Below are 22,013 nucleotides of genomic sequence, written 5' to 3'. Positions count from 1 at the left end.
GAGTATAGAGCAGACTGTATATTATGAAAATGCAAAACACAAACCAAAAAAGCCTTGCTGGTAAAGTGTAGCTCTGCTAACTGTAGTTATCGCTTTAAACAATTCCATCTATGACATATGAAAATGCACCAGAAATGTCTAAAAAACCTATTAGGAATATAGGACTGGATAGAAATGCTAATGTAGGGGATGAACTTACTTTTAAAAATATAACCTGAAGCCTTGAATGATAAAAATTTAGGCTACAGTAAAATGAGAGCTAGAGCATAGCATTTACTAGAAAAGTAAACATCATACTCCAATTAATTAGAGAGTAATTCTCACCAGACCAAAGCACAAGTATGGTAGAAACATTCATGGCATTCAAAGCAGAAGCAATACCCTGGCATGGAAGAAATTCTTATGATTCAGGAAGGAGCTTAGATAGCACTCAAAGGTAGGGAAGATTTCAATAGTGGAAAAAAAAATGCTGTAAAGAAAAAGAGAACTATTGTTTAAGTCCTGAATCTCTTCAAAGAATACCTCCACTGAATTCCAACAGTCAGCATGTTTCACTGAGCAGGCCACCACTTGAAAATCTTCTTCAAGGAAAATTTTCATTTTATCTATAGGTAAATATTTTTTTTTATCCAATGAAATATTTAACTGTAATGGAAGTCAATAGCAAAAGAACATTTGCATCACAGAAACTTCTTTCCTGGTAAATATTGCTAGTGTTCACCTGTGTATATACATGTCTGTATATACCTGAAAATGTAAATCCAACCGCAATTATATAAATACTGTAACTATAATATTTACCATTTTAAGTACATGAAGCAGAAATTAGGCAACTTCTAAAATGTATACTCTCCTTAGGGTTATTTTAAAATTTGGAATTGGGCTTCCCTGGTGGTGCAGTGGTTGAGAATCTGCCTGCCAATGCTGGGGACATGGGTTCGAGCCCTGGTCCGGGAAGATCCCACATGCCGCGGAGAACTACGCCCATGAGCCACAACTACTGAGCCTGCGAGTCTGGAGACTGTGCTCCACAACAAGAGAGGCCGCGATAGTGAGAGGCCCGTGCAACGCGATGAAGAGTGGCCCCCGCTTGCCGCAACTAGAGAAAGCCCTCGCACAGAAACGAAGACCCAACACAGCCAAAAATAAATAAATAAATTAAAAAAAAATTTTGGAATTATACCTAAATGGGATTAAGTAGTATCAGGAAAAGTCATTAGGTAATTAATTGTTCTCTCAAAAATGCTCCTTCAACCACAATGAGCTACCACACCTGTTAGAATGGCTATTATCAGAACACAGGAAACAAAAACAGAAAACAACAAGTATTGGAGAGTATGTAGAACATTAGAACCCTGTGCTTTGTTGGTAGGAATGTAAAATGGTGCTGTCATTATGAAAAGTGGTATGGCAGCTCCTCAAGCAAATAAGCATAGCATTACCATATGATCCAGCAAGACCATTTCTGGGTATATACCCCAAATAATTGAGACCAGGGGCAAACAGATTATTTATACACTCATATTCATAGCAGCATTATTAAACAGTAGTCAAAAGGTGGAGGCAACTCACGTGTCTATCAACAGATGAATGAATAAACAAAAGGTGGAATATATATATACAACAGAATATTATTTAGTCTTAAAAAGGAAGCAAATTCTGTCAAATGTTACAACATGGATGAATCTTGAAGACATTATGCGAAGTGAAATAAACCAGTCACAAAGGGACAAATACTGTATAATTCCACTTAAATGAAATACTAGAGTAGTCAGATTCATAGAAACAGAAAGTAGAATGGTGGTTGTTGGGGGCTGGGGGGAAGGGGTAAATGGGAAGTTATTGTTTAACAGGTGTAGAGTTTCAATTGTGAAAGATGAAAATTTCTAGAGATCATGGTGGTGATGATTGCACAACAATATGAATGTATTTAATGCCACTGAATTGTAAACTGAAAAAAGGATTAAAGTGGTATATTTTACCATAATAAATAAAAGACCAAAAAAAAAAAAATGAGGGAGGGGAATGGGATTTGGGAGTGTAACAAAAAGTGCTTCAAATGTATTTGCAATATTTGTTTAAGAAACAATACAAAGCAAGAAGGGAAAAATGTTAGAATTTGATGGAATACTGTGGTAGGAACATAGGTATTCTTTTGTTATTCACTGTATTCCTCTGTTATGGTTTAAATATTTCAAAATAAAAATATTTTTTAAAATTTTAAATGAAGAAGTTAATTCAGAATTAATTTCCACATCCTTAATAAATTATAAATTTATTAATAAATTAAATTTTAATTAAAATTCAAAAATATCATGTATGCTTTTTTCTGAAATTGACAAATTCCTTAACTTATTTGTGATCCCTGTTGTTTACTTATTTTCAAGACCAAAGGTTAGCTGAGTAGCCTTGGGCATCTACAGAATTTGGTTTGTTTAATAAGAACCACAGATATACCTATTACTCAAGAATATCCCATAGGGAATGTTGGAGCACAATATTAGATATATTTGTAATGAGCCTGTTGTTTTCTTACTAAAAATTTCCAGTAGTTCCACAACGGATATTTGCAAATTTCTGAAAATTCCAGAAAAATATTGATTTAAATCACTACCAAATGCAACTGAATGCTTGAAATTTTAGGAATTATCTATCTGTTAAGGATTAGTTATCCAGACTTGATCTACCTAGAGAAACTGACAAAAGGAAAAGGAAGAGACTTTTCATGGCAAAATATCAGTAGACTGATGTAACATAGACAAACTTCCTGCTTCCAATATGTAGAAATTATGGATAAAATATATCAAACATTTAAATATACAGGCAGAAAGGAAAATTCTCAGGCATCAGAAATCAAGAACAGTGAGATCACTAACTGACCCCTGGTTCCCTGGAGAGCAGGCATGGGTACAGGCCTGGCCAGCCTGGGGCTGATGTTTGGCCACCAACACAGGGAGGGCATCTGAGACCTTGGGCCCATGCAAGGAGAGCTGTTTGAGCTGAGTCCTTCATAAAAATCCAGCACCCTGAAAGGGCTGCCCCAGCATTGAAAAGAGATGAGACAAACCCCATTCACTAGCCCAGGGGATTAACAAAGATGTTTGTTTCTGTTAAAGGCTCTGGGTAGGGGAAAACGTGAGAAATTGAAACCTTGGTCTAATTATGTCATAGTTTAGAGTCTAAATTTATTCTGTGTACCTGGTGCAGCTATTTCCTAGTGGACAGATCATTCATGAAGTCTATTGGGCATTTGGCAGAAGCAAGTGCAAAGCCTCTTATTAGCAATACTCAGGTATTAAACCCAAAGTTTAAAGGATTTCATAGAAAAACTCTCTGCTTAAAGTGAGTTCAAAATAAAAACAAAAATTACTTACAACATAAGGAAATATTCTACTATGAGGAAGAGAGAGACAGCAATAATTAATTAGCTCCTCAGGCACTTAAGCTAAAAGGCAGTCTGAAGAAGATTATAAAATAAGCATATTTAAAGGGATTAAAGAGAACTAAAAAAAAAAAAAAAAGAAACCGTAAGGGAAAAAATCAAATACAACTTCTAGAAGTGAAAAATATAGACTTTAAAATGAAAAAATTAAGGTTAAACATAAGATTAAACATAATTGCAGAGAGAATTTGCAAACTGGATGATAGATCTAAAGAAATCACACAAATGCAGCACAAAATATAAAGAGACAGAAAATACGTGAAGGAGGTTAAGAGACACGGAAGACAGTGTACATGTAGTAGGAGTTCCTGGAGCAGAGAATTGAGAGAATCAGGGAGAATGAATAACAACTGAAATGTCAGGAATCACAAGTTCCAAGCAGGATAAATAAAAATAAATTCATACCAAGGTCTTTCATAGTAAAATTGGTGAATCCCAAAGAAAAAGAGAAAATTCTTAACATCAACCATGATTTAAAAAGACATTTAATCTATGAAAGAATGACAGTTAAACTGACAATATATTCATTAACAGCAAAAATAGAGCCCAGAACATAATTTCTTCATTCACTGAAAATAATAACTGTTAACTTATAATGCTAAGTCCAGCTAAATAATAAAAATAAGACAAAAGAATCATTAAAAGCATCAGAAAGCTCTGGAAGGAAGGAATGGGATACAAGACATAATGATGAGTAAAAAAAGAAAAAAGTTGCAAGTGCAATGAAAGCTAAGTGAGCTTGTAAACACAACAATATGAAGAATAACTAATGCTGGGCAATAATAAATAGAAGGTAGGAGATGATCAAAAAGTTTCAACTGTCATTTAGGAAGAAAGACGAAAATACTGATTTGGTTCTTTAAGGCAAACAGATGTTTAAAATATGTGGGTAACAACTAAAAGAATAAAAACAGATGTTTAACTCTAATCCAGTAGGTGGGGGAAAAAAACCCACGATAATGGGGATGTAATATACAGCAAACACAATACAGCCAATAATATTATAATAACTTTATATGGTGACAGATGGTAGCTAGACTTACCATGGTGATTATTTCCTAATGTATAAAAACATCAAATCATTATGTTGTATACCCGGAACTAATATAATATTGTAAGTCAATCATATGTCAATAAAAAAAGAAAAAGAAAATGTGATAAATCCATTAGAATGCAAGAAACGAGAAAAATATGGTTTAAAAAAACCTCACAAAATAAGATGATTGAAAGAAATTCTAATATGTCCCTATCTACATGTATCAACATGGATAAATCTCAAAAGCAAAATTTGAACGAAAAAGGCAAGATAATAAAATATATCTAGAGTGTGCAACCATTATGTAAAATTTTAATACATTCAAAATAATACTATGTATTTCATGTATGTGCATGTATATATATATATGTAGAAAATTTATAAATGAATGCACTGGATGGGTAGCGGTTACTTCTAGGAGGGAAAGAATGCCATGGAATGACTGGAGAGAGGAGGAGAGGATCTTAGCATTATTTATAATGTTTCTATAATGTTCCATTTTTTTTAAGATAAAAGATCTTAAGCAAATGTGGCAAAATGTTAATAGCTGTTAATCCTAGGTCACTTTATTATATATATATATGTATATAATATATATTTCTTCTATATTTCAAAGTACAAAGCATAATAATTTTTGAAAAGGAAAGAGAATTTTAGATTCTGATCAATGAAAGTTGCTCATAAAAATTGTATCCTTTTTCTCTCTCTTATAGATAAAAATCCCAAGCAGTTCCTAAACTACAACGAAGAATCTACAAAATATGTTCTCTCTAATTTTTGATACCAAAGAGGATCCTTTGTGATTTTCTGCCTGGGGGGTACAAAATTTAATTATATGCTAATTATTTTTATTTTTAATGAACACTTCTTTTAACCCATGCCACATGTATAGAGATTTAGAGAGAGACTCAAGGCCAGGCCAGTGTAATCCAAAAGAAGTATAATTTGAGCTACAAATGTGAGCCACACATATATTTTAAAATGATCTAGTATCCACATTAAAAAAGTAAAAAGGAACAGGTGAAATTAATTCTAATAATATAGTATATTTGCCCTAATATATCCAAAATATCAGTTTTAACATGTTATCAAGATAAAAATATTAATGAGACATTTGGCAATTATGTGGATTTTGCATTTACAGCAAATTTATAATGATTTGGACTAGCCACGTTTCAAAGGCCCAGTAGTCATATGTGGCTCATGGCTACCATATTGAACTTTGCAGCTCTAAGTAATAAAAGTGGCTCTCATTCATTTTGCATTTACTAAGTGTCAGGCACTACCCTAGGTATTTTACATACAGTATCACATTTACCCCTTAAAAGAACCCTATAAAATATCGGAGGTAAGCAAGTAAAAGCAAATCTCAGAAGTCAGATCACACAGCCAGCAAGCTGTAGAGGTGGAATTAAACCAGGCCCATGTGACTCATGGCTCGCTCTGTTAATCGCTGTGCTCAAGGGTCACTTACAGACAGAGCCTTTCTCCTAATTAATCTTCCCCTGACCATTCAGCTTCTATATTCACCAATCACCTCAAATCTGACTCTTACCAGGCATTTGGATCTTCAGTTGGGTAAATTCCCCTTAACCAGACCCAGAAATGGTGCTAAGCACACCGGTGTCTTTTACCCATCTCCTGTCAAAGAGCTGGGAAATGGGATCTAATATTTGCTCTGACTCAGAATCACTTCCCAATGAGGTAAAATGCAGGAGAGCAGCAATTTGCAAAAGAAAGGGAACAGCGGCTATCATTCAACTCAGCACGCTGCAACTATCTTCTGTCCTTTTGTCTACATCCATTGTTCAACTACTTGACAAACTTCTATTTCTAGCCTCTCTATAATAAAAGTCTCCCTAGTTGGGGAAGTCATGCACCTTTCATGGTTTCATAATAAACTGGAGATGAGTACCAGTTCAGAATCAAAGGAAATAAAACTCCAGTTGCTGCAGCTGCCGGGGTTGCCTTCTGAACATGGCTTATACAATATTTCATCTGTGCTGACACCTTTCACTCTCAATTATTTGGCTGCTGTCAAAACAAATCAATCAAATTATAGCACTGTGTCTTCGTGTTACCATTCCATTGTAAGCTAGTGACATTAACTTTGAAATATATGGAAGTATAAATTTTATCTCTATTATTTATTTAATGCAACTTTCTCCCATGTGAGTTATTTCCAAACACAGCAAACTCAAATTATCTTATGTCAAATGTTGAATATATATATGCTTTGCTAAGAATTTCTAAAATAATGGCACACAGGGGAACAGAGATGCATAAGGGTGTGTTAATGGACCTGCATATTCGTGCTAATCCTAACCTAGTGACAAATGGCAACCATCCCCAGTTCTGTTTTTATTTCTTTGCTTTTTGAATTTGGGCTATAAACTTGGTGAGCATAGTTGATTAATATTATTTGGGAGAAGGTGACACTAAACTAAAGGAAAAGGTGAACGTGGAAACAAAATGTTTTTGGAGGTTAAGTTTGCTCACAATAAGACAAAATTTTCCATGATAAATCATTTCCCAAAATTAAAACTATATTATCGGGCTTCCCTGGTGGCGCAGTGGTTGAGAATCTGCCTGCCAATGCAGGGGACACGGGTTCGAGCTCTGGTCTGGGAGGATCCCACATGCCGCGGAGCAACTAGGCCCGTGAGCCACAATTACTGAGCTTGCGCATCTGGAGCCTGTGCTCCGCTACAAGAGAGGCTGCGATAATGAGAGGCCTGCGCACCGCGATGAAGAGTGGCCCCCACTTGCGGCAACTAGAGAAAGCCCTCGCACAGAAATGAAGACCCAACACAGCCATAAATAAATAAATAAACCCAAAGTTTAAAAAAAAAAAAACTATATTATCTAAACTACAGTTTTTCCCAAGCTCAGATGTCCTCTTCTTTGGCACCCGGGCTAAGCACAACATGCTGCTTCTACTGTCCTGCGTGGTGGCCACAGTAGGCATGACCCGAAGTGCTTTCACAGGAAGAAAGGAAGGAAAAAAAAGACTCCAACATTTTCACTTTGAGATTTTAAGGCTACAGCTACAATTTTAAATAATAGATTTAAATCAATTGAGTAACTTTTCAGCCAAAGAGCAAACACTGTTGAAGCTTTTATGTACAAGCTCTTAAAATAGCTTCTTTCTACATGGAAACTTGGCATGTCTTTAGAAGATAAAAAAGCAAACTGACAGATACATTTTTTGGCTTCTCCTTGTGGCACTGTGGCTATATTAGGGGTAAACAACAATCAAAAGCGCCAACGTGAATGTGTAGATTATGTCCAATGAAAGAGGATCCGAACAGGGAGAATTACAGGAGCCCCAGCCAAACCTGAAGCAGAACAATCATACATGTTGGAACTCTTCCTTCTTCCTCTTCCAATGGCTTGAATTGTGTTCCTTCCCTAATCTCCTCTCCCCCAGAAATTTCTTCCCTTCCCTGCTTTGGTCATATTTGTTGATGGTTTCTACATAGGATCTCTAGCACCAATCCCATTCTGAGTTTTAGATTCATGTATTTCCAACTGGCTACTGATATCTCCATTTAAATTTCCACAGGAAACTTGAACTAGTCACGTCAAACTCAACTAACAATCTCCCTCTCTTTCCTCTGATCCCTCCACATTTAATCCATCCCCAAGTCCCCACCTTGTTAATGTTGCCTAAATCAGTCCTCTGCTCTTCATCACTGCTACCAGGACCCTTCCTCTTCCGGATTACTGCCATAGCCTCCTTCCTAATTAGACTGGAGTGCCTACCACAGTGCCTGGTATATTAGTAAGTCTTTGTGAAATTGATCAGTCAATCTTTGTGCATGGTTCATGGGAGGAAATGAGGTTTGGCTTTTCCCTAGAGGGAGTTGAGAAATAATAGCTGTACCCTCTCACTGGGAATCTGTCCTGAAAGTATTACACACATAAGAGAAGACAGGACTTTTTTGGAGAGCACTAGCTCTCCATTCTCTAGACAGTGGGCAGAGGGGAACGGAAGACCATCTCCCATTTCCCTATTTTCAATACCTCCCCATTCCTGGACCACACACTTCCCTCAGATACAGAAGTCCTCTTTATTTTGGTGCCAGAAGAAATTGGAACAAACAATCCCAGTTCCCTCTCATCCTTGGTAATAGAGGGAGACTGAGAAGCATTTCAAGTGGTCTTTTCCTTTTTCAGGCATCTGTGCCATTCTAGTGGCAGCCATCTTGGAAGAGCGCTCTAAAGTCCGGCTTGGAATCTAATCCAGTTTGCACATCCTAGTGTAGACACATTGATAGATGCCATCAAGAACCCTGATGGATTTACATCCTTATTACGTGCAAACTGGGGATCACATTACTTCCCTGCCTTTTGCTTTGAAAATAAATGCTTTGGCTTTGCTTTGACATTTATGTGGCAGCTGGAAACCATTATCCTTTGACAATGCTTTATTCCATTGACAGTATCTCTTAAATACACACTATACTAGTCATACTTCTCATTCATGTGCTTCCAGTTTAATCCATGCCCCAGTGCCGCAGTGAAGCCTGCTTCAAGGATAATGTACTGCAGAACGAGCTCTTCAGGCATTTTAAATAAAAAGTCTGAAGCCTCGGAGGTATGGGGGTTTGAAAAACTGTCAAAGTAAGACATGTTGCAACAACTTTTCATAACTTCTCTATGGCGGATTTGGTATTATTGTATGCTGTGTCATGTGGGGCTCTTCTGAGTAACACTGCAGATATGAATTTATGCTCTAGGTATTTTTAATATTGGACTTTGAGACAGCAAGCCACGTACCAGAGGCTGAGAAATCACTGCCTACTCAAAGGCAGAGCCCGTTCTTCTCGTGTCTGTGGCAGGTACTGCACTGCTCGTTCTGGGAGTGGCATTAGACCTCTGTTGTCATGTACGTCATGCTCCTGGGGACGCGACTTTCTTCTGAGTGTGGGCATCGCTAGACTAGCGCAAAAGTAAATCACAAGGAAAGGCAGCGCACATGGCCACCTAATTGTTCTGTCCTTCTGGAAGGAAACCAGAATACTCAGTACACGTTCCCATGGCCCACCCACTCCCGGCCCACACTTTCTCCTTTGATCAATAAGATCTACACGTTTAAAGGCAACCTCATAATATTAAATATTGCTCATACATAATGAATGCATAGAGTTTCTCTGTGGTTGTATTGTTTTTAGTTTGAGAATTAATCCACTTTGAGTTGAGAGATGCTTTTTAAAAAAGATGGTCAGAAGGTCAAGACCACAGACCCAGAGACTTAACCTTGTCAATGCTAAGAGTGCTGTTTGGGGTATGACTTCAAAGCATTCTAATGCTTTGCACCTTCATGAATTCAAAGCATTCTCATTTTGAAATAATATTTACAATAGAAACTTTAAGAAAGAAAGCAATCACCCATAATCTCTCACTGTCTAGAGTCGACCAGCAGCACTTTATAGTATTTTTCTTGCCCTCTCTCTGTGAGGTGTGTATGTTTGGGCTTCTTTTAAATGACTGGGATCAAATTGTGTATGTTTTAAATCTTTATTATTTTAGTGTTAGCTTCTGCATCTGAGAAACAGAGCCATTAATGCTTTCTTTACTGGGAGAACTGGAGTCTCTCGTTTTCATGAAGCTTTTTCTAGTTTTCCTTCCATTAGCAGTTTTGTACTCACACACATTGTTTAATGTTTTAAAATAAATTAGTATTTTCTTGGTATTTCATAGGCACCGCAGCATCCGCCTACTTCTTCTTGTGAAAAGAATCGAGGTACATTTTACGTACAGTGCAATTCACCCTTTCTCGTCTACAGTTGTCCAAGTCTGACAAACACATAGAGGCATGTAGCCACCACCATGATCAAGTTAGAGAACGGCTGCATCGGCCCCTAAATCCCCGTGCTCCTTCACCAACAACTCCTGCACCCCCTGTCCCCGGTCACCACTGATCTCCTTTCTGCCCCTGTAATTTTGCCTTCCCCTGAATGTTACATTAATGGAGTTGTACTTTTATATATGCTCATTTGCTACATTAAATAATCTCCAATTTGTTCCATATATTTGCTATCTACTTTTATATTTATCATTTGAATACTACTACTTTAAGGCATTGTTAATGTGTTGTGTTCTAAGCTACTACACAGATGGTCCATGTACCCTAATTGGTTCATCTAATATAGAATCTCAGTGTTGGGATCTTAAAGGTCACCTAAGTCAAATGCTCACGCCGTGGATCTTTAAGGCGATGGCCGCGGGACACCACAGCCCCTTGCAATACAGTTTCCATTACGCACTCTTCCTCCCGCCCCTGAGAAGCATCTTCATTCACACCGGCGGGGGGTTGACCAGGTGACCCGCCTGGCTCACAGGATGTGAGGGGACGTGAAGTGTACCACTTCTGAGCCAAAGCTTTATGAGCCACTGTGCTTCTGCTAGTCTGCCTTCCTGTGGTGATGAGAAAGCCCCGTCCTAGGGAGGGGCTGCCCCTTCAGCCTGGATCCCAGAATGAAGGTGTGCAGCAGAACCACTGCCCGCCTGCAGCGCACATGTATGCTGAAATAAACAGAAAAAATAAACCTTCCGTGTCCCCTCACTGAGATTTTGCGCCTGTTTGTTCCTCTAGCATAACCTAGGGAAAGCTAAAAGATAAATGTCCTGTCCATCAGGCTGTCGGATATTCCTGCACTGAGAATCTGTATCATTAACTTTTCTAAGCACCTAGGATTCACTCTGGGACATGCTTCCCCCAGACATTGTACGGCTTAGTCCCCCACGTCCTTTGGGGCTCTGTCTAGTGGGGGGACCAAAATTGATGATCCTGTATAAACACATCATGTCCCCAGTCCTGACACCCTTCATCCTTCCATTGCTTTACTCCCCATACAAGCATAGAAGTGCCTTTAGGGAATCTCTTTGGTTTGTTTACTGCTATATCCCAAGTCAAGATCATGTCCTAGAATGCGATGAAAGCTCAATAGGTATTTCTTGAGTAAATGAATAAACTTAGTAAAAAACCAAAAACAAAAATAAATAAGCTCGTTTCTAGTTAAGCTGGTGTGATTCTTTTTACTGCCAGATAATGGAAACTACGTCATGTGATGGGTCTCCCCTTTGATTTATCCTCTAGTTTTAAACATTTGTCTAGGTTTCCTCTTTTTCTAATAAACGGCTTTTGTCTTTCATGCTTCTTATATTACAAGCTGTTTTGAATCCTTGGAATCACACAGGCACAGCTAAGTAAACACAAACCTGTACCCATGCAAATATTGTAGCATAACTGCATTGTTTTTAGGTACATTTGTCTCTAACATATCAAAGCCTTAGAGACAAATGCACCTAAAGACAATGCAATTATGTACTCATTGTGCACAGGAAAGGCATACAGGACCCTCCAGTGTCACCCCTTCCTGCCCCTCCAGTCTGATTTCTTACCATCTCAGACTCCTGATCTTCACTTCAACAACAACCAAAACCAACCACAGAATTCTGTAGCATCCGTGTTCCTCATTCCTCTTCTCTACACTGAATGTTCTCTTTACTTCTCTTCACTCAATGAACTACTGATTTTTTTTATTGAAATATAGTTGACTTAACAATATTATATTAGTTTCAGTCATACAGCATAGTGGTTCAGTATTTTTGCAAATTACACTCCATTACAGGCTATTATAAGATAATGGCTATAATCCCCTGTGCTATACAGTATACCCTCGCTGCTTATCTATTTTATTTAATCTTATTTTTATTTTTATTTTTTTAACATCTTTATTGGAGTATAATTGCTTTACAATGGGGTGTTATTTTCTGCTTTATAAGAAAGTGAATCAGTTATACATATACATATATCCCCACTTCTCTTCCCTCTTGCGTCTCCCTCCCTCTCACCCCTCTAGGTGGTCACAAAGCACCGAGCTGATCTCCCTTGTGTTATGCGGCTGCTTCCCACTAGCTATCTATTTTACATTTGGTCGTGTATATATGTCCATGCCACTCTCTCACTTTGTGCCAGCTTACCTTTCCCCCTCCCCGTATCCTCAAGTCCATTCTCTAGTAGGTCTGCGTCTTTATTCCCGTCTTGCCCCTAGGTTCTTCATGACCTTTTTTTTTTGTTGTTTTTTAGATTCCATATATATGTGTTAGCATATGGTATTTGTTTTTCTCTTTCTGACTTACTTCACTCTGTATGACAGACTCTAGGTCCATCCACCTCACTACAAATAACTCAATTTCGTTTCTTTTTATGGCTGAGTAATATTCCATTACCCAGCAATCCCACTACTGAGCATATACCCTGAGAAAACCATAATTCAAAAAGAGTCATGTACCACAATGTTCACTGCAGCTCTATTTACAATAGCCAGGACATGGAAGCAACCTAAGTGTCCATTGACAGATGGATGGATAAAGAAGACGTGGCACATGTACACAATGGGATATTGCTCAGCTTATCTACTTTATACACAGCGTTTGCATCTGTTAACCTCGTACCCCTAGTTTGTTCCTCCCCTGCTCAGTGTCCCCGTCGGTAACCACAAGCTTGTTTTCAGTATCTGTGAATTGGTTTCTGTCTTGCATATACATTCATTTGTATTATTTTTTAGATTCTGCATATAAGTGGCATCATATGATATTTATCTTTCCCTGTCTTATTTCACTAAGCATAATATTCTCTAGGTCTATCCATGTTGCTGCAAATGGCATTATTTCATTCTTTTTTTGGCTCAGTAATATTCCACTGTGTGTGCGTGTGTGTGTGTGTGTGTGTGTGTGTGTGTACGTATACACATCTTCTTCTTAATTCAGTCATCTGTTGATTGGGTTGCTTCCATGTCTTGGCTATTGTAAATAGCGATGCTATAAACATTAGCGTGCATGTATCTTCACTCATCCATCCATCCATCATTCATATATTGAGTACCTATATTGAGCCAGCACTGTTCCAGTTCTTGGACCACATCGATGAACCAAACAAAGATGCCTATTACAGGGCTTGCATTCCAGGACAGAGCCAGGCACAAACAATACATATTATAAGCACATTATATGCAGATAACCACCTCTAGACCCCCAGGGCCAAGCGTCACGACGCTGTGTCCACTCTCCACATGCTACAGTAGGCATGACACAAAGTGCTTAAAAAGCAAGGAAAAACAAGACTCAACCATTTTTGAGATTTTTAAGGTTATGCAGAAGGTAATTAGTTTATGGACAAAGGAGATAAAGGAAAGCAGGTGAGGGGGGAAAGGGAGTATTGGGGCTGGCACAAGGAGGGAGGGAGGTTTGATGCTTTCTGGGGACAGAGTTTCCAGAGAACAGCCCGTGCAAAGGCCGTTGGGTAGGAGTATGTTTAAAGAACACCAAGGAGGTTACGGGGCCTTCACAGAGGCGGACTGAATTGGAGGAGGGAAGTGTGGGGCTGAGAAAGCAAAATAAATTAGACTGAAGATGTATGTCTTAGAAAATAACTTTGGCACATGGAACTGACTGGAAGCAGAAAGGTCAGAAGCATTCATGGTTTCTGAGGGAACTAGATTCCCAAAGAAGCCACAAATCTTTAACTGTTGGAAACTTCAAGCAATCTTCAGCCCCCAAGCTTCCATAAGCTGTCCATGAACTGAGGAAGCCCCCAAAGAAAGGTATATTCCTCAACTTTCTCTTCAAATGTAGCCAAGAAAGATAACGGACAGAGGAGAATCTCCCCAGGGGTGTAGCCAAGGGCCAAGGTGAACCGTGGCCAAGGGTGTTTTCCAAGAAATGCCCACTGGAGGACCCCTCCCTCCCCCCAGGGGAGGGGACTTCTCGATGTCTGCCTCCTGGGATGTGGGAACGGCTATGGACAAATTGTGGCACATGCTTACGATGGAACAATCCTGGGAAATGAAAAGAAACTACTGAAATCCAGAGTGTGGATAAATCTCAAAAATATTATGCTGAGCATGAAAAGCCAGACACCAAAGAATACATACATATGAATCGATTTATATGCAGTTCTAGAACAAACAAAACTAATTGATAATGACAGAAAGTAGATGAGGGGTTGCCTAGTCGGAGGGAGGACATTGACTACAAAGGGACACAGGGAACACTTGGGGATAATGAACTGTTTTCTGTACTGACTGTGGTGGGTGGAGTTTGCACGGGTGCAAACAATTATTGAAACTCATTGGATTGTGCACTTAAGATCCATGTATTTATTGCATGTAAACGATACCTCCATGAAATCAACAACAACAACAACACAAACAAAAAGGCACTGTAATGTCTCTTGCACATGAAACTCCTAAGCCCTAAAACGATCCCTACTTACTTCAACCTCTACAGACTTTAATTTGGAGAGGTGGAGAAAACCAGGCCAGATTTCCTGCCACCGCTAAAGGCAGGAAAATCATCCTTGGCCTTGATTTTCCAACTTGCCTTGAACCTAATTGCTTTTCCACATTCAGGGTAAGCAGCACTTTCTAATGTATTTTTGGTCATTAATTTAAACGTTATGCTTGACTTAACTGGAATGTTCACACTCTGATATAAATCTCCTACACAGCACATTTATATTCCCCATTTACATTGCCCGCAGTGGTGAGTGGGTTATCTCGGCTTGTGCTATGGGAAAAAGCCTCTAACCTGAATCTTCTGTCCTAGAAGTTGACACACCTCTGCTGCCCCACTAAGCCCTTTGCTGTTGTTGTCTCCCGTGTGGAAGTTGTTTTTATCTACATTTTCTGCCTACATCTAAAAAGGCCAAAAATCCAACACATTTGCATGAGTTCCATAATGGGGATTTTATTTTGCCACATCAAATAATAATCTTGCTCCCACGCTAGGACAACTGCAAATTACATGTTTAGTACAGCTATCTGTGTTTTCAAATAATAAGGAAAATGGAAGACACTGATTTAAAGGAGTTTATAAAATATGTGACGGAGCAACCTTAGTCATTTTCTTTCTTTGAGGGTTATGGTCATGATAAATCCTATGTTATAGGTATGGGTTTGCTGACAGGCACCTGAAACCAAATTCTTATGAGCACAGGACAGACAAAGGTCACAGGAATGGAGGGACCCCGAGTAGTAATGGTGGGAGGTACCTGGAGGGGGAAAGGGCTTGCAAAGGTAAGAGAGGAGAGAACACAAAAACTACACCTACCGCAGGTAAGGACACAGGGTGTTGAGGAGTAGGTTATTTCTAGGTCTTATCTGAGTTTAGAGCATTTCTAGGCTTGCATCCCAGCCAGGACTTCCAAAGATTTCCCTTAAAATATTCAGAACCAAGACTCCAGCTTTGGCATCTCCAAATTCAGACCATAGGAGATCCACGTCATCCTGGCTCTGCCCCACCGCACCCCCCACCCCCCGTCCAAATTAAAGCTGACTGGACTTCAACGTGGGCAGTCAAGCTCTAGTCTGACCAGGTAGACAGCCTAAAATGAAAAGGCTCAGCCTGACAGGAATGTGAGTTTTGGGGAGTTTGAATTTTAGACGGACGTGGAGATAGGGATAAAGATAGAGATGATGGAGAGAGACAGCAATGGAGAGTTCCTGAGAGGTTCACGAGTTGGGAAGATGCATGGACTCCAAGGAGACAAAATGGAACGTGAGTGAACCAAAATTGTGGGTTAGCTAAAAGTCCACCAACTTGGTAGAGAAGAGTCACAAGGAGGAGCCGTGGAAGAGAGGAGACAGGTTAGTAGTCACCTGGGAGTGGGGACAGATGCCTGCCTGCTCGGAGGGGACAAAGATACAGCCTGCAGCCTGTTGGTTCACTGGCTGGACTCTTTTGGACTCTCTAATCCCCAAACCTCGTCCCAGCCTCCCTGAGGCTGGGCTGCAGGGCTGTTTCTAGGATTCGGTGAGATTTCTAACTCCTCACTCCTGTCTGTTTCCTTACACGAAGACACTATAATTGATGAGACAGCAGTGCGTCTCTCTCTCTCTCTCTCTCTCTCTCTCTCTCTCTCTCTCTCTCTCTCTCGGAAGGATCTGAAGAAAAAGGGAAAACAATCCCCAGGCTGTGCAGACGGGTTTCCTGCAGGGCAATGTGGTCTCTTTTTCAGGATGCGAAGCTTTTCCTGGATAAAATCTCAGAACAAGGGCTTCCCTGTGTTTTAATTATGCAAGGGAATACCTCTTGGTGTTGGGGATATAACTGTCCTGACAGAAACGGACACGTTCTCAAGTAAGTTATTCCTTTTGGTCATTATCATCATTTAGAGGCCTGGGGTGGTGAGAGAGGATCAGGAGAATTAGTGACGGTGCTTATCACAGTCGCATGGCTCCCGGTGACCCTAACATGCTCGGAGTCTGGAGGACGCTGCTGGAGATAGTGGGGGAGGGCCAAACGAGTTCTGAAAAAGCCCCTTGGACCAGGCTTTCTTAAACTTGAGTGTGCATAGGAGCCTCCTTTTAAGAACGCAGGTTCTGTTCAGGGTGCCTGGGATGGAGCCTTGATAAGATGCTGATGTCGCTGGTCTGGGGACCATGCACAGAGAAGGAGACTGAGATGGGACCCCCACTGCCTGAGCAGAGAGAAGCTGCTCTCGTGTAAATGTGTCATTAGTGCTCATTAAAATACATGCAGGGATCACAGCCTCCAAGGCTCTGAGAGCTATTCCATGTCACTTGATAGGGAACGTAAATGAACCAGCTCTCAAGCCCTTTAGTAAAGAGGAAGATACTTGAAAATTTATTCCTGGGATTCCAAACCATTAAGAAACTCATGTCATTTTTTTTTTTTCTTAGCAAATTTGTAGCTTTTGAGCTAGAAGAATGCATAGGCTGAAGGACTGGGCAGGAAAGTCGGAGAATAATCAAAGACAATTCCAGTTGGCAGACTTATTTCATGAATAAAATCTTAATGCTTCACAATGAGGAAAAGGGGAACCATCCAGGACTAAGTGCCTCCTATGGAAACAGGTCCTACTTCAGAAGCGTTGAACATTCAGTCCCTCCCCCTCACACTGACGAATCAAATCTGTCTTGTAAAATCACACGAGAAGATGGCCTAGCTATTATAGGTGGGCAGACTTACTGGTTGTTTTAAAAGATTCTTAAAAGCCTTGGACTGAGGTTCCATTTTCATTGTCTAGAAGCAGGCCATGGGGAGGGGGCAGAGCATTCTAGACTGCCGGTTGTATAAGTTTGTGTAAGGACTCCTTCTCAGGTATTATAACCCATTTACAGGAACACCACCCTTGAAAAAGGATTAGACTCAAGGACTTCTAGGACTGGCTCAGTCTCGAAGTCAATCAGGACCCCTGCAGATGACTTTCTGGCCACCAGCCATCACCAACCATCCTGAGTCCCACTACCTTCCATGACATAACCTGGGGAGCTACACAAGGTGCAGACGTGGCCAAGGGATTGTTAAGGGCCACAGTAGGTTTCCTAAAGGTGGTGAGATCATCCTTGGGTTGTCTGCTGGCCAACAAGATGACGGATCGGCACTGTCTTTCAGGTGGCAGACACTGATCTTGGACACCTTGCAGAGATGAGACGTTTTGCTGATTCCCATCCTTATTGCCCTTGGAATTTTTGCAGGATGACCATCTCTTTCTGGTTTGTCTGGGACTTTGCTGGTTTCAACAGTGAAAGTTACATGCCCCAGGAAAACCCTCAGTCCCTGGCAAACCAGGATGGCTGGTCCCTTTTCAGACTAATGAGGTCTGGGTGGTGAAGAACTTATGTGGGAAGATGTGAAAGGAACAAAAAGCTGAAGGAAACTGGAAGGGAGAAATTTCCTGGACCGTAACAGTAATTTAGGAGTTGGGATTCATTCTTAAGGATATCAAAGAAAAAAGGTGTTTGGAGGAAGAGCTTGAGGGTTAAGAATAACTAGGAAGCTTTTCCTATAACTGGCTGACTTGCAAGTGGGAGATGTTTTGACCTCCTGACTCACTTCCAGCATCATTGAAATTTCAAAGATGGAGACAAAGGGAGAAATAGCCCCTTGTGCTTGTGTAGTAGACAAGAGCTTGATCATCAATTCCAATACTCTTCTGAAGATGAGGCCAGTAGGGAAATTATGTGAGAAGCACCAGGGGATAAAAAGAGCTAGTACTCTTATTGAAACTACTTAATCAGGATACCAATATTAGGATTCATTTTCTGAAACCAAAGGTGCCAAAAAGAACCAAATTCCAAACTACAAACTAATATTAAATTTGATATTTTTTAAAAAAAGAGAGAAAATTTTGATGGAAGTCTACATTGGACCAGTCACTCATGTTGAACCCTTAAAAATAACCAGGTACTAAAATCCTAAGAACACCAAACCTTAATAAAGAGATAACTAGCCTGGTTTTTTTGGACTGTCTTTGGCATCCACTTTAACCAAGCAGGATTAATTCATGACCTAGGAGCTCTGTGAGCTTATGTTTATTTATAACATTCAATATTCCCATAAGGGCAAATGTTCCAAATGGAAGGCTGCATTTTGATAATGCCTGTTTCTTCATTAAGATTTCATCATGGGCTTCCCTGGTGGCGCAGTGGTTGAGAATCTGCCTGCTAATGCAGGGGACACGGGTTCGAGCCCTGGTCTGGGAAGATCCCACATGCCACGGAGCAGCTGGGCCCGTGAGCCACAATTGCTGAGCCTGCGCGTCTGGAGCCTGTGCCCCGCGACGGGAGGGGCCGCGATAGAGAAAGGCCCGCGCACCGCGATGAAGGGCGGTCCCCGCACCGCGATGAAGAGTGGCCCCCGCTTGCCGCAACTGGAGAAAGCCCTCGCACGAACCGAAGACCCAACACAGCCAAAAATAAATAAATAAATAAATAAATAAATAAGAAAATCCTTTAAAAAAAAAAAAAAAAAAAAAAAGATTTCATCATCCACCTACATTAAAAAGCCTCTCCCTACACTTTGTTGCTTTCGCTTTCACCTTGTTTATTCCTGCCTTATTTGCTTAATCTTGAGATCCTGGCTTCCCAGGCACTCTCAGATTTGAAACTAGCAAAGTTTGTGCATTAGCGTGTCCCGGGCATGCATGATTTATGAATGGCAGGTTTCTTGGCACAATTTAATAGTACAAGAGAGACTTTGTTTTAAACATTAAAGTGAAAGTCAAGAAGTGGCAACAATGGGTAGGATATTAGAACATAGGGTGTGTGAAGAAGTTTGGGTCCAGAGTTAACCAGGTCTTACTTGGTCTATTCCTTAATCTATGGACTGACACTCTGACCGTTTTAATAGGTTATAAGGAGCCCTGACTTTTGACCAACTAAAAAAGTACTTTAAATTGTTATTATGATAACTTGCCCAACCAAACTCTCACTCTGTAAAGAAAAAAATTTAATTGCTAACATTTATCAGTGGAGACAACAACTTCTTTGACCAGTCCAAAATAAATCTATCTTCCCTTTTTTTAGGCATCCTCATCATAGTCAAGCTATTTCTCCATCATAATAGTTCTTCCTCTGACAGTCTTTTGTAAATCAGTCTATCAGTCAGCGTTACCAAATCTTTTAAAGAAAAGTTAAAACCTTTGTGATATCAAGAGAACTACTCTTCCTGAGTAGAGTCCAACTCTTATTATATGCCCATGATTACATAAGATAAGAGCTCTATATATGTCTATTTTTCTCATTACAAAATATTACCTCAAATAACATAATTTTTGTTTAATAATTATAACTAAAATATACTTAGTAAGAAAAATAGTAAGTTGATTATTCCAAATGATACCTTGTATTTGAAATGTTCCAAACACTTCACACACAAACAAGTAATGTCTAACCTTTCTTTGCAGATGGCTAAATTGAAGAACTCATGAGATTATAATTCAAGTCCTCAAATAACATCACAATCATTTTATATCTAAGTTTTTGATGTGTCATGCAATGATTGCTCATAAATGCTTCCAGAAGAGCTGAAAGGTTTCAAGTCAATGTTAAGACATGAGGACTGATAAAGCCCATGGCTTGAGCAAACTCAGGATTCACAGACACCTTGAAAACTTTGCTTCCTACATAAGCCTTTCATAGCCTTTATGGTGGAAGCAGCTCTGAACTACATTCAACATTCAGGGCACTTGTCCACTTCAGAGAGCACGGGCCAGTGGATGGAGCCCTACAAGACACAGAGACATGGTGGGTTACCTTGTAGAGTTTGCAGTGGCAGAGTCATAATGCCTCCGGCTGCAGCTGCTGCTACCAGCCCTTGGATGTTGGTGAGGTTCGCAGTGGGCAGCGTGAGGACCAGCCCTTGCTGCCCTCCTAGCTGTCCGGCCATGCTGAAGGGGATGAGGACGGGCTGGCTGAGGGCCGGCGTGCCTCCCGGCCTCACCCCGGCGACAGCAGAGGCTAATTGCTGGGCCGTCAGGAGTGGCTGCAAGGAAACACAAAATCCCAGCTCACTTTCCAGTGGAACCAAGACATGGGTTTTTAGAGCATTCTTCTTCCACTTAAGCTGGGTCAGAAAGTTCCTGAACAAGTAGCAAAGAGACATGTTCTATTCCAGAAAAAAAAAAGATTGACTTGCAGGAAAAAAATTGAAATTGTATTTCATTAATTTTTTTGGAAAATTTCATTTGGTTTGGAAAGCTCAAATACCTTGCAAAGTAATACCCTACACACATATTATTCTTCCATGGATTTTTCACTCGATCCTACTCTTATATATTTGAAACTCTCTGCTAATTTATTCTGTTTTTTCCAAAAAGAACTCATTGGAATCAGTGGAATTTATTGGTTCAAAAGAGCAATGAAATACTATTTTCATCTATTAAATTAGCAAAGATAATGCAAAAGATTTACGCAACACTGGTAAGTCTGTAGTGACACCATTATATGGATTTAGGACAGGTGGACTGACATAAACCTTTTGGAAAGCAGTCCACATCAAGGGCTACAAAAATATTCATCCCCTTTCGACTTAGAATATATTCCTGGGATATGCTTCTGAAGGTACAATTTTTTTAAAAAATATAAATGAATGAAAATACGCATTACATTTTAAAATATATAAATGTTGAAAAACAGTTTGTTATATTGATAGTACTAAACTTGGTAAGATATTATACAGTCTTTAAAATGGATCATTCTGACACCTCTAGAAAAATAGAAAATGTTTATGAGAATATATAAAATTAACTGGATAATAATTAAGCAAGTGATGATGATCAAATCACTATTAAATGGTAAAATTATATATGTATAACGACAAGATCTAAAAAGGAATATAGAAAAACAAAAATATTTGATGTGGGTAAATTTGAAAAGCTTTAAAAATTTTCTTTGGTTATTACACTAATTCTTTGCCCTGTTAAAATGACATTAAAAACACATGTTTATATCCACTGTCCAACAGCCATTGTTTCATACGGAAAGGCAACCACATAGGTGTGCACTTCCAGGCACTAGATGTATCTGAGCTCAGGTGTGAGCTCAGGTGGGGGTCTTCAGGGTGATGTAGGAAGGATTCTTTGCCCAACCAGGCCAGATGACTGAAAGGGTCACTTCATCTGGGACTTTCATTGCACCCCTGCAGGAGCCATTTAAGATCTAATCCCATGCCCATTTTTCTTCTAGAGGAGCCGATAAAAAACTTTCATTGGGGAGTTTC

General features: G+C 39.7%; 1 protein-coding gene across 2 annotated transcripts in view; it reads right to left on the bottom strand.

Annotated features, from left to right (window-relative positions):
* The window catches only part of POU6F2 (POU class 6 homeobox 2), a 451,109-nt gene that overhangs the window by 226,878 nt on the left and 202,218 nt on the right, over positions 1 to 22,013 (bottom strand). For both annotated transcript variants that reach the window (XM_057550212.1, XM_057550213.1), the window contains one exon: positions 20,549 to 20,777. In XM_057550212.1, coding sequence (XP_057406195.1) covers positions 20,549 to 20,777 — 229 coding nt within the window. The remainder of the gene's footprint in view (positions 1 to 20,548; positions 20,778 to 22,013) is intronic.

This window comes from Balaenoptera acutorostrata, chromosome 7 (assembly GCF_949987535.1).
Source record: "Balaenoptera acutorostrata chromosome 7, mBalAcu1.1, whole genome shotgun sequence".
NCBI classification, from domain to species: Eukaryota; Metazoa; Chordata; class Mammalia; order Artiodactyla; family Balaenopteridae; genus Balaenoptera; species Balaenoptera acutorostrata.
This window is presented reverse-complemented; position numbering and strand designations above follow the sequence as displayed.